The sequence below is a fragment of the Sminthopsis crassicaudata genome, chromosome 2, assembly GCF_048593235.1.
Source record: "Sminthopsis crassicaudata isolate SCR6 chromosome 2, ASM4859323v1, whole genome shotgun sequence".
In the NCBI taxonomy this organism is placed as follows: Eukaryota; Metazoa; Chordata; class Mammalia; order Dasyuromorphia; family Dasyuridae; genus Sminthopsis; species Sminthopsis crassicaudata.
The window spans coordinates 659,825,920-659,837,382 of record NC_133618.1 but is presented as its reverse complement, the minus strand read 5'-3'; the positions used below and the strand labels follow the sequence as shown (position 1 = coordinate 659,837,382).

Genomic DNA, 11,463 nt, shown 5'->3' with positions numbered 1-11,463 from the left:
AGCCAATGTCTGCATTTCCTCTTTAATTTACCTTCTCCTTTTCCCCATCATTTGGCCCAGGGTTCAGTCTCCTCATCTGCTATTTCACTGTTACCTCTTTCTGCTAAAAGACTTAGGACCTCATCCCTGACTCCTGCTCAATCTTTCCCAACCTCCCTGCCTAACTCGTGGCTACAACTAAATCCCAGTAGGAGCTCTGAGGCTCCTGAGGTAATAGGGAGGAGGGGAAGGGTGTTACCATTGTCCCTCACATTGCATTCATCCACTAAGTATTCAAAGAGCATGGGCCTGGGGGTCAGCTAGGGGCCCTTCATGACCAGAACCACCCTGGGACTTCAGTTTGATATCTAGTATTATTAGAGTTGAAAAGGCCCTCAGGGACCATCTAGAGAAACCTTCACTAAAAGAGGAAACTGAGAGGGTAAAACGGCTTTCCTAAGGTCTCCCAGGAAAAAGTGACTACTGGGATCCAAATGCAGATCACCAAATTCAGCATTCTGTCCATTGTATCATATAATGCTAGCCTTTCCCCCTTTGTGAAATAAGGGGTTAAGCTAGCACTCTGGGGTCTCTTCCATATCCCTCACCCACAGCTGGACTTGGTCCCTAGACTTCTCCTCTTCCTTTTCCCTGCCTGCCCCTTGGCACCCCTCCCTATGGGCTTCCTCTGCTGACTAGTGACTTTCTCAGCAGGATACCATTTTAAGTTGGTTTAACCTTTATCTGGCTTTTCCTCCTCACCAGCCTCCTTGAGTCCACGTGTGCACCCTTTCCTCTCCCCATCTCCCCTAGATGTTCTCTTCCCTGTTGGAATTTAAGCCCCTAAAAAATGACTTTGCTTGAATTTGTGGCCCAAGTGCTTAGCACAGGGCCGGACGGTTGCTAAAACAGTAAGTGCTTTATTCACTTATCCTAGAAGGTAGGGCTGGCCTTTTTGCAAGATGTCCCTCAAAAGGAAGTTAGTGGCGGTTTTATAGATAAGGAATAACTGAGTGGGACAGGGAAGCTTTGAGAAGGGGTAGAAGGGTTGGGCCTGGTGGGAGGGGACCCAACTTGGGTAGGCTTTCCCCCTTAGTGGGCCAGCCCCTATCCCCCAAGCATAGAGCAACAAGAATATGGATGTTGTGGGGATTGGGCCTGGGAGTGAGTCAAAATACCCAAGCCTGGCCTTGGAGACTTTTCACAAGGTAACGTCCACCTCCCTTTCCACCCTCGGTCATCCCCCCAACAACATCCTCTGTTTCCGTGCTCTGAGGGTTTGTTTCCCACCCCTTCCTCTGAAGCTGCACCTCTGGGGAGAGTAGTTTCAACCCCTGAGCACCTGCTGATAACTTTATCCCAGTGTTCTTTTCCCGCTAGTCTTTGTGGGCTAGGTGAAGGCTGACAGAAACCCAGGGATGATTGGAGGTCATTAAAGACAGCATTCTCTCAAAGGGCAGATGGATGGTAGGGAGCAGGGCAGGGTAAACTGCAATGGGTCTGGGGAAGAGATGGGGGCCCTGATCCCAAGGAGAATCCCTGGGAACTTAGAAGGGATAGAAGTAACTTCATGCTACTCAGTCACTTGGAATAACAAAAAGGAGATTTTCCCCGCCCTTCTCATCCCCCCCAAAAAAATTTCCATGAAACCTTATCCCCTCATTGGGGTCTTTTCTCTGGATTACAATATCAGGTGACTTGTGAAAAACAACCATTTCCCAACCACGTGGGAAAGGCAATACTTAAACTTTGGGGTCTCTCACCTTGGTTTATGAAACGCGCTCTCTATAGCACAAGCAGAGGAAGGGTTGGATTTGGGATAGGGAGGGATGAGTCCAAAGTCCTGGATGCTGACTGGACAGGGGCCCCAGAATCCCCTTGGCCATACATCCCATCTCCAATTCCCTCTCCTCAAATTCAGGGATGATTTTATGGGACGGGACTAGAGAAGGGGAAACAAAAACCTTCCTCACACTTCAGTCTTTAACTTTCCAGCCCAATTCATTTTCCGGGTTGGGGCAATAACTGTGACCCAGAGGAGCCTGGAGGGTCAGAACTTGGGGTCACTCAGGCTGTGTGGTCTCTTCTCCTGAAGGTGCTTCAGTGTTTGAGGTCATAGGAGTGCATCTGTGAGGGTGGGAGGAGAAGCCCAAGTCAGACAGCTTAGAGGGCCAGAAGGAGTACTCTGGGGGCAGGGGCAGGGCCGCCAGGGTTTCTGCTCACAGGCTGTGCTCCTGACTGGACGGCCCCTCTCTACTGTGCCACAGAAATGTCCTCACCCCGGAAGTTCAGACTTCCCACACCGGAAGTACCCTCCACTTGGGGCCTCTCCCTCTGGCTGGTTCTTCCCAGAACCTCCACTTTAACGAGGATGCTTTCCAAGGCCGGTGCCCTAAGCGGTCAGCTAATAACATTCCAATGTAAACTGACTTTTCAAAGCTTTTCTAAATAGCCCTCGGGAGGCAGAGGACAAGTCGGGCTATCTGGATGGGATCCCTGCTCTAGGACCCTGAGCTAGACCTTTCACTTCCTCCCATAAAAGGAGACTTAATTACACTTGGATCTTCTCATTACAGAGAAATAGTGTGAACTTTAAAGTAGTAGAGAAATAATAATTGATTCATATTAACAGAGTGTGTGTGTGTGTGTGTGTGTGTGTGTGTGTGTGTGTGTGTGTGTGTGAATGGGCCCTAGTCTTGGGAAAGGGAGGAACTAAGACTTAGCAGAAGAGCCTGCAGTGGGTCAGTAATACTTATTATGGACCTACTGAGTGCCACACACTGTGTTAAATGTTAGAGCTACAAAGAAAGCAAAAGACGGTCCCTTGCCCTTGAGGAATTCCCAGGCTGATGGGGGCGACAGCACTATATGGGCCAAGATGGGGACCCTGGGTCAGTCCTCACAAATCACTGTGGACGGCTCATCCCAGCCCCCTGCCTTGTGGCTCTAGCATAAGGGAGGAGGGGGCACACCAGCCTACCGTGTACTCGGACGCAGTCACCTGGCGGCCATAGCGAGGCTTCCGGACACACAGGCCAGCTATTCGGCTGCAGAGATTTGTCTTAAAGGCCTGGGTTGGGAAGAGAGCGTGTGACTGCGTGAGGCTGAATCCTTGCCGAAGAAGCTCAGTCCCCCCCCTCCCCACTAGGATTGACCCCCTCAGCCTTCCCCAGCCTCCTGGATCACGAGCCTGAATTTAGAGCTGGGAGGGGCCTGAGAGGCCTTCCATCTGACCCTGGGGTTTCACAGATGAGGTACCTGAGGCAATTGTCCAAGCTGACCCCAGTGGGGGAATTAAAATTCTGTCTGAATCCAGAGCTTCTTCCTCTACACCAAGATTTCAGAAGTGTGGCCACACTCGTGGTTTCAGAAACCATTCAGTTCCCCGAGTTCAGGCCAGGGAGGTCACGGGTATAATGGACTGCCCGGATCTCACCATCCCAGGAAGGAGGGTCACTCACCAGGACGAGAGCCAGAGGGACGATGAGCAGGAGCAGGAGGCCCAGGGAAATCATGGCCACGGCATAACCAGGGACTTTAGGCTGCGTTGAGGGTCTAGAACTTGGCAAGTCTGGAACAGAAAGAAAGAGGGCATGGCTAGGGAGGGCATTGCCCAGTGACTGGCACAGGGTGCAAGCACCTGACAAAGGCATTGACTGACCGGCACAGAGAGCAGAGACGGACCTTCCCCTCTCATTCTGGTTCAGGAGAGAAGACGGAGACAGAGACAGAAAGCTTTGTAAGAATCACATGCTGTACAAGCAGTGGGAATTCTCCGAGGGAGCAGTCACTGACGGCTGGGGACATCCTGTTTGCTGAAGGATTTGGAAGGTTTGGAAGAGACCAAAGCATCACCTCTTTTTGCATGGCCTCCCAGCTGTTCTGCCTCTTTCCAGTGTTTCTTCTCTCCAATCATCCCTTGTACATCTGCCAAATGAATACTCTTAAAATATACTTGCCTAAGAAGCTGCAGTGGCTCTATTCCCTCTGGGGAAAATACAAACTGTCCCGCTTGCAATCTGTCCCCAGTCTACTAGTACAAGTTCATTTCCCCCTCATGTACTGTACTCTATATTTTAGCCTAGTAAAATAGCTTACTAGCTATTCCTTAAGCCAGGTACTTAATCCCCTGCCTCTCTACCTCATTACTGCCTCCTCTAGGAAATCCTTCCTCATTCCTACCTCCACCGCCATCACTATCCCAGAGCCATCCTACCTCGAATTACTCTTGAGTTTACTTTCCATTGTACAAATGGCATCACAGCAGTGAAATGGGAATTCTCTGGGGGCAAAGACTGTTTCATTTTCGTCTTCCTGTCCCCAGGGCGCAGTAAAGTATTTTTACCATAGTAGGAACTTAATAATTTTTTCTTAATTGGCTTTCAGCCTGGATAATAATGGAAGTGAAGGTCAAAAGATCTGGCCTTTGTGCTTAAAAAGAGAGGAAGTTGGAAGTTTTGAGATAGAAAATATTGCAGATACATAAATATGTTTACACATATTGGATTTAACCTATATTTTAACATGTGTAACACACATTGACTTGCTTGCCATCTAGGGGAGGGGGTGGGGAAGAGGGGGGAAATCTGAAACACAAGGCTATGCAAGGGCCAATGTTGAAAAATTATTCCTGCATATGTTTTATAAATAAAAAGCTTTTTAAAAAGAGGAACAGAAAAAGAAAAGAAAAGAAAAGGTTGCAGAATGGTTTTAAATGCCAGCATGGAGACTCAGCACTTAACGTGATGGGGAGAGCCTTGAGCGTTTCGATGAATGAGTAGTGACTGGCCATCCCTTCTCATTTCTGCCATTTCTTCAAATTTGGCTCCAGCGACTCCTGACTTCCTAGCTGCTAGCATCACTGCTCCCTGATTTACACCTAATATGTGTATATTTACATATATTATATAAGCAAGCTCTCCCCACTCAAATGTAAGCTCCTTGAGGACAAAGACCGCTTCATATATTTTTTTAAATGTCAAGCACTTAGTAGGAGGCATATAAATGCTTATTCTCTTCCCTGGCACATAGTAGGTGCTTAAGACATACTTGCTGATTGATTAATCTGAATTCTCAGTTCATGATATGGCCAGACTGTGATAGTAAGACTGGAACTATCAGTGTCTCTTTTTTTCCATGAGGTAGTTGGGGTTAAGTGACTTGCCCAGGGTCACACAGCTAGGAAGTGTTAAGTGTCTGAGGCCGGATTTGAACTCAGGGCCTCCTGACTCCAGGGCGGTGCTCTATCCACTGCGCCACCTGGCTGCCCCGAAACTGGAACTATCAATGGGCACTTAGTGAGACTGGGAAATCGGGGTCCTATTAATAAGTAATAATTATGGCCTGGAGCCATAAGAGCATGAAGTCTACCAAGGAGACAGGGCTGGACCTGCTAGATAGACTGAACTTTCAAACTGGAAGGAGCGGCCGCAGCTGAGCCACACAGGAAGTGTACTGGATGGGGACGCCTCGGAGAGTGAAAGGGACTCTCTGAGGTACTTCTGGACCCCCCCCCCCCCCGTGAGGATATTATGATTTTGCTCAATCACTTTAACTATGAACCTATTTTCCCCAGGGGCTGAGTGAACGTGCTATTGGAATGTTTTTGTACTTCTGTCCTTGTTATACTTTCCTAATAAATATCTCTTAGAAAAAGGTTGATTGATGTTGGGGAGACTCTCGTGGGGGCTCTATTAGAACCCTGGCCCCTCGGGTTATCTTCAGATCTCTGAGGGTCACAGCAGGCAACCACAAGAGTTCTGCTTGGGTAAAAGTCAAACTCAGTGACTTCTGCCAAGGCAAGATTACATTCCTGGTGGACAGAGGATGGAAGAGACAAAAACAATCTGATGCACGGATAGAGAAGACAGAGAGAAAGAGCTGGGCAAACAGAGCCGGGATGCAGACTGAGGGAAGAAGCTGAGGGGGAAAGGGAGGGCGCACTGACCCAGGCCCGGACCAGCCAGCTCCACTTGCAGGCCTTCAGCATCCTCGAGGCTTCCCAGCCCCTGGGACACCCACTGATGGACCTCCGCCTCCGAAGGGGCAGCACTGAAGTAGGTGGGTCTCACTCTGGCCGTCGTGGGGCTGGGCCTGTAGGAAAAAGGGAGTCCGGGATGGTGGAGGGGCTGGGAATTTAAGCCAGCTTGGCTCAGTTAACCTCTGGTTAAGGAAGCCCCTCCTGTGTCCATCCCTGAAGCTCCGTGCCTCTTAGAGAATTCTGAGATCCAGAAGCTTGCATGCAGAGGTCAGGGTTGGAGGTCGTCCATGGAGACTTCCCCCCAGTTACCATCCCCTTTACAATCAAGCCACTAGACTTCCAGGTCTCCCTTGGGTGGGTAAAAAAAAAAGTAGGAAAGAAAAGGGGGGGGGCGGCTGAGACTCACACAAATTCTTCCACAATGACTTCTGCAAAATTCCGGGTGGGCTTCAGGATGGTGGTGAGCTGGGACACGGGAGAGACACTCATGGGTCACAGCCTCAGCCCAGCCCCTCCCTTGCCCCCTCCCCTTCCCTTCTGGTCCTTAGCAGCAAAGACTCACCCCATGGGTCAGCCTCCTCCGGAGCTCCCGGGAGTCCCTGCTCGCCTTGTCCCTCAGCGCCTCAGTGAACGGCCAGCTGGGGATCCGAAGCCACAAGCTGTATACCGCCAGCTCTGCCTTCTCCTCTGACAGAGAGGGTGGGGCGGAAAGTCAAATCCAGGAAAGAGGCGGAGGATTTCCCATCCCATCCAAGCACTTCCTTTGGGCAAACAAGGGGTGGCCCCCGAGACCTGACCCTCCAGGCTTGGTGTCTAGACAGCTGTGGCACTTGGAATCCAGAGGTGTGGGTTCAGATCCTGCCCCATTTACTCGATGTGTCACCATGGGTAAGTCACTTAGCCTCTCAAGGCCTCAGTTTTCTCACTTATAAAATGGGGATATAATAGTACTTGCAAAACTCACCCCATGGAGTTGGGAAGAAAGTGTTTTTTCAACCTTAAACTTTCAAAAACTTAAACATATTATAAAAATGAGAATTATTTAAATGTAGGATGGAGAGTTGGCTAATCCCTCCTCAATTAATCTTCCTCCCCCAGGCCAGTTGATTTAATCCAAAAAGTGTGTTGGGGGGGGGGGTAACAGAAGGGTTAATTTGTTAAATGAAGTGCAAAATATGGTTAATAGGGAAAGATATCTGGCATGACTGCCCATGTTCAGTCTACATCAGTGCCTTCTCAAAGGGGGAGAGGGACAGAGAACTTTACACTCAAAATGAATAAAAGAGAAAATAAGCAAATACATTTCCAAGTTCTGCCTTTATAGAGTGAGAAGTTCTCCTGATCTAATTAGAGGGTAGCTCCCCATTGGCTAGATGAAGATGGGTTGCCCTCTGTAGCCTTCAGAAAGCCAGCTTGCCTGCTTTGGACATCCCTGGAGACATGGAGGATGGCCCCCTGGGAAGGGAAAACCTTCAAAGAGATCACTCTCTCCTTTTTCCTTTGTTTATGTCTTTACTAGAGGGCCTGGGGTTGGGGAAAGGAAGGAATTGTTTTTCTCTTCCTCTCCCTCCATAGCATACTTTTAATAGGAAAGAATACAGCCACCAAGAATCGGATCCAGAGAGAGAGGAAATACAGAGACTCACTGAAGACAGCTCCAAGAAAAGTGACCCCTGGCAGCAGAGTTTCAACACAGATTCAAGAAAAAATTAACCCTGGCAGCCAGGGTCAGACTGCAGAGATCAGTTCCAGGGAGCCTGGCTCAGTAATCCTCTGGGCAGAATCTACTCTCAGAAAGAAGAAAGACCTTTGATCTGCCTACAGGTAAACTTCCCTACTGATATTTAGGGTTAGGGTTAGAATTGGGAGACACTTAAGGTGAGGATTACAAGTCTTTCCACTAAAGCTACATGAATTTCACCAGATCTATAAGGGAAAGATTTCATGGTTACATGTGATCCCAGGAAATGCCTTTGTTTTGAGATAATTATGTCTGTTGGCTGAATGTTGAATAGGAAAGCGCTGGTGGGAGCTCATGAGCCATTGTTTAAAGAATATGATGACACAGAGTTACTTTGACTGGTAGTCACTCCTTTGGGGAACCAAAACTAAGTTATAGATGAGGGATCACTCGGAGAGGGAATTATCCCCTTGGAGGGAGTCCTGGATGTGTGACCTTTGTAATCAAGCCATCTGGCTCAGGAAAGGATGTCCTGCCCTGACTTCTCTTATCCAAAAAATGGAACTGAGCTTGGAACAAGATAATCCTTGTCTGTTTGGGGCCCATTGTACTTTCTAAGCCCAACTTTGTGGAGTAAATAACCATGACCTTTCCTCCCTAGTTGCAGCAAAATGGGGTCATGAAAATTTTGTGGAAAGGATAATGCTATAAAACTATAAAGAATTATTGTCATTTTTACAAATTTCCACAATCTCAATTTGGATACCATGTGTATAACAAGAGTTGTTCTCTCAAAGGAGCTCAATTTTAAAAAAAAAAGTAAATTTTAAAATATATTTTATTTTTACCCAATTACATATGAAACCAAATTTTAAAACATTTTTTAAAGTTTTAAATACCAAATTCTATCCCTCCCTCTCTACTCTCCCTTTTCCTTAAGACAATAAGCAGTCAGATATAGATTATACATTTACAATTATGTCAAACATTTAAAGAAGGTCACTTCAAATGAAAGATGTTACATTCTCTCCTCTGAAGTGAAAGGTTTTCATACCCATAACTACAGAAGAGGAAAATCAAGGATCAGAGAGCTTAAGTGACTGGCACTAACCAAGAGCAGAATGAGAAAGATTTTTCCAACTTCTAGACTGCTGGGCTATACCACAACAATGTCTTCCAACGAGGGTGCTCCCAGCCTTACGCAGAAAGGTAACTGGCAGATCAAGAACGGACTCACCGTTGACTGAGATGCTAGATTTCTGGATGTGTGTATCTGTCACTTCACGGGCCAAACGGTCAGCCAGGCCTCGAAGACCAACGGGAACGGGGACGTTGAACTTGTACACGATGGTGACCGCAACCCACTGGTCATCGTTGCTGGGAGGGCAGAAGAGTATTCAAGAATTGAGCAGGTGTGTGGCTGATGTGATAAAAACTCTGTGCTGACCTCAAAATGACCAGGGTCCAAACTTGGGGGTTTCAAAACTAACTGGGCTCATTCTCGGGAGATGGGCAGCTTTCAGAGGCTTAGTTCCCCGTTTCCAGTCCCACTGAACTCCCACAGAGCCGGTTTCCCAGAACCACGTGAAGCTCCTGTCAATTTCTAAGATAACATCAAAATTATAAAGACAAACAGCTTTGGAAAATAAAAGATTGCTGATCTGTGACACGACCTGCCAGGATTCCATCACTCCGTGATGAAGCACACTCCAGCTAGGAAGTCCAGAACGGCCACTTGAGCCCAAGTCCCTGGTTTCTTTGCTTTTAACCAATTCTCCTGCACTGATCATTTGAGTAGGATGATACGAGGGTGGAAAGAGCAGGAAAGCCAGGATACCCGGCTTTGTCTTATTCCGGGTCTGTCACTAACTCACTGTGACCATTAACAAGCCAAGATCAAGAAGAGAAGACTCTTGGAACTCAGTTTCCTCCTCTGGAAGGATTTGGACAAGATCAGTTCTTTCTTTTTTCCTCCCAATTAATTAATTAATTAATTGTTATTGATTTTTTTTATTTTTAAAATATATGCAAAGATAATTTTTCACCATTGATCCTCGCAAAATCTTGTGTCCCAATTTCCCCTCCCTTCCCCCCACCCCCTCTCCTAGATAGCAAGTAATCCAATATATGTTAAACATGATAAAAATATATGTAAATCCAATATAGGCATACATATTTATACAATTAGACAAGATCAGTTCTTAATCACTCTGTACCACTGGAAGTCTGGTGAAGATCTATGAACCCTTTTCAGAATAATATTTTTTAAATGTACAAAATAAAACAGGATTACAAAGCAAACCAACAATACTGAAATTAAGTTATCAAAAATAAATCTTAAAACAAGTTCATGAGCTCCAGGTTAAAAACCCATGCACTATTGAGATGATCATAGATTTAAAGCTATACAGGTCCTTAGAGATCAGGTAGCACAGAACTCTCATTTTACAATTGAGGATACTGAAGAAAAGAGGAAAAGAATTGACTTGCCCAATGCCATACAGGTTGTAAATGTAGGGGGACAAGGGAGGTAGTGCATGATCTCAGGGACAGAAAATGAGTATTCTCTCAGCTCTGCTCACACACACAGGAAATTTCATCGGGGCTCCCCCTGGCTTAAAGCTTGCGATATTCAAATAAAAACCTCCTGAGAAGGGAAATGCTAAGTTGTTCGCAGACATTAAAACCTGAGTGTGAATGATGGATCTGAGAGCAGGTATTATTGCAGGGTGAGGGGAAGATAGTGGAGAAAAAGAACAAGAGGATGGGGGGCAAAGGATTTTAGAAATGAAGTTCAAAACTGGGAGGCAATGAGGTTGGGCAGAGCTCAGGGAAAGAACTCTGGACTTGAAGTCGGATGAATGTGAGGTCTGATATTTACCACCTTTGAAACTGTGGGTCTCAATTTTCCCATTTGTAAAATGGTGTTAATAACACCCTGACAAGAGGGTCGGCCAAATCACAGAATTTTCAGAGCTAGAGGGACCTTCAACGTCATCTAGCTCAACCCAAAACTCCCCCACCAAAAGAAATCCCCCTAATAATGTTGGCAACAGGTGATCACTCTCTCTTTACTTCCCCTGGGAAGGAACCCTCTACCTCCAGAGAAAGAGGCAATTTCCCCAGCAGTGGCCAATGATCAGGAAATGCTTTCTTATATCGACTCCAGGCAGGATCTCAGAAAAATGTACATTTCTCTGGTTTAAAAAACTACCACTACCACTCTCAACACACACACACACACACACACACACACACACACACACACACACACACACACACTCCCTCAAGGTAACAGATTCTGATGAAGGAAAAGCTGGAGTTGTAATAGAAATCCTTGTAAGTAATTAAAAAGAAAAGGCAAAGAGATAGAGTGAATTAGGAGAAAGGACATTGATCTTAAGGAGTATAAGAAAGCTCTGTGTTTACTTCCTAGTTCTGACACATGCTGTGACTAATCAGCAAAAATAATTTCATTTCTTTTGGGCCTCAGTTTGCCTATATGAAAAGTGGGGCTAAAATGCGCACCTACCTTATAGGATTGTTGTGAAGATGGCTCTTGGTAGTCATGAAAATACTCAGTAAATGGGAGGAATTGTCAGTTTTAAGGAAAGTGGGGGTTATACCTACCTGAAGAGAAGCAGAGGCCGCTCCTGGGGATGCATCCCATAGAATCCCAACACTACTGGGGTTACCTGCAGAGAATCATAAACAGGATCACTATGGATGGGTCAAAGCCAATGAATAGCCCTTCTCCATTTAGAGTCAGTCAATCAATGTTTTTAAAGTGCCTACTATGTGCCGAGCACTTTGCTAAGTGCTA

The 11,463-nt window shown here is 46.5% G+C and overlaps 1 protein-coding gene across 1 annotated transcript in view; it reads right to left on the bottom strand.

Annotated features, from left to right (window-relative positions):
* Window positions 1-8: 8 nt before the first annotated feature.
* The window catches only part of LOC141558979 (uncharacterized), a 33,669-nt gene continuing 22,214 nt past the window's right edge, over window positions 9-11,463 (bottom strand). The window contains exons 7-14 of the mRNA XM_074296949.1: window positions 11,271-11,335; window positions 8,878-9,017; window positions 6,522-6,646; window positions 6,366-6,424; window positions 5,927-6,072; window positions 3,441-3,550; window positions 2,960-3,049; window positions 9-2,106 (exon numbers count right to left, since the gene is read on the bottom strand). Of these exons, the coding sequence (XP_074153050.1) occupies window positions 2,080-2,106; window positions 2,960-3,049; window positions 3,441-3,550; window positions 5,927-6,072; window positions 6,366-6,424; window positions 6,522-6,646; window positions 8,878-9,017; window positions 11,271-11,335 (762 nt within the window). The 3' untranslated portion in view covers window positions 9-2,079. The remainder of the gene's footprint in view (window positions 2,107-2,959; window positions 3,050-3,440; window positions 3,551-5,926; window positions 6,073-6,365; window positions 6,425-6,521; window positions 6,647-8,877; window positions 9,018-11,270; window positions 11,336-11,463) is intronic.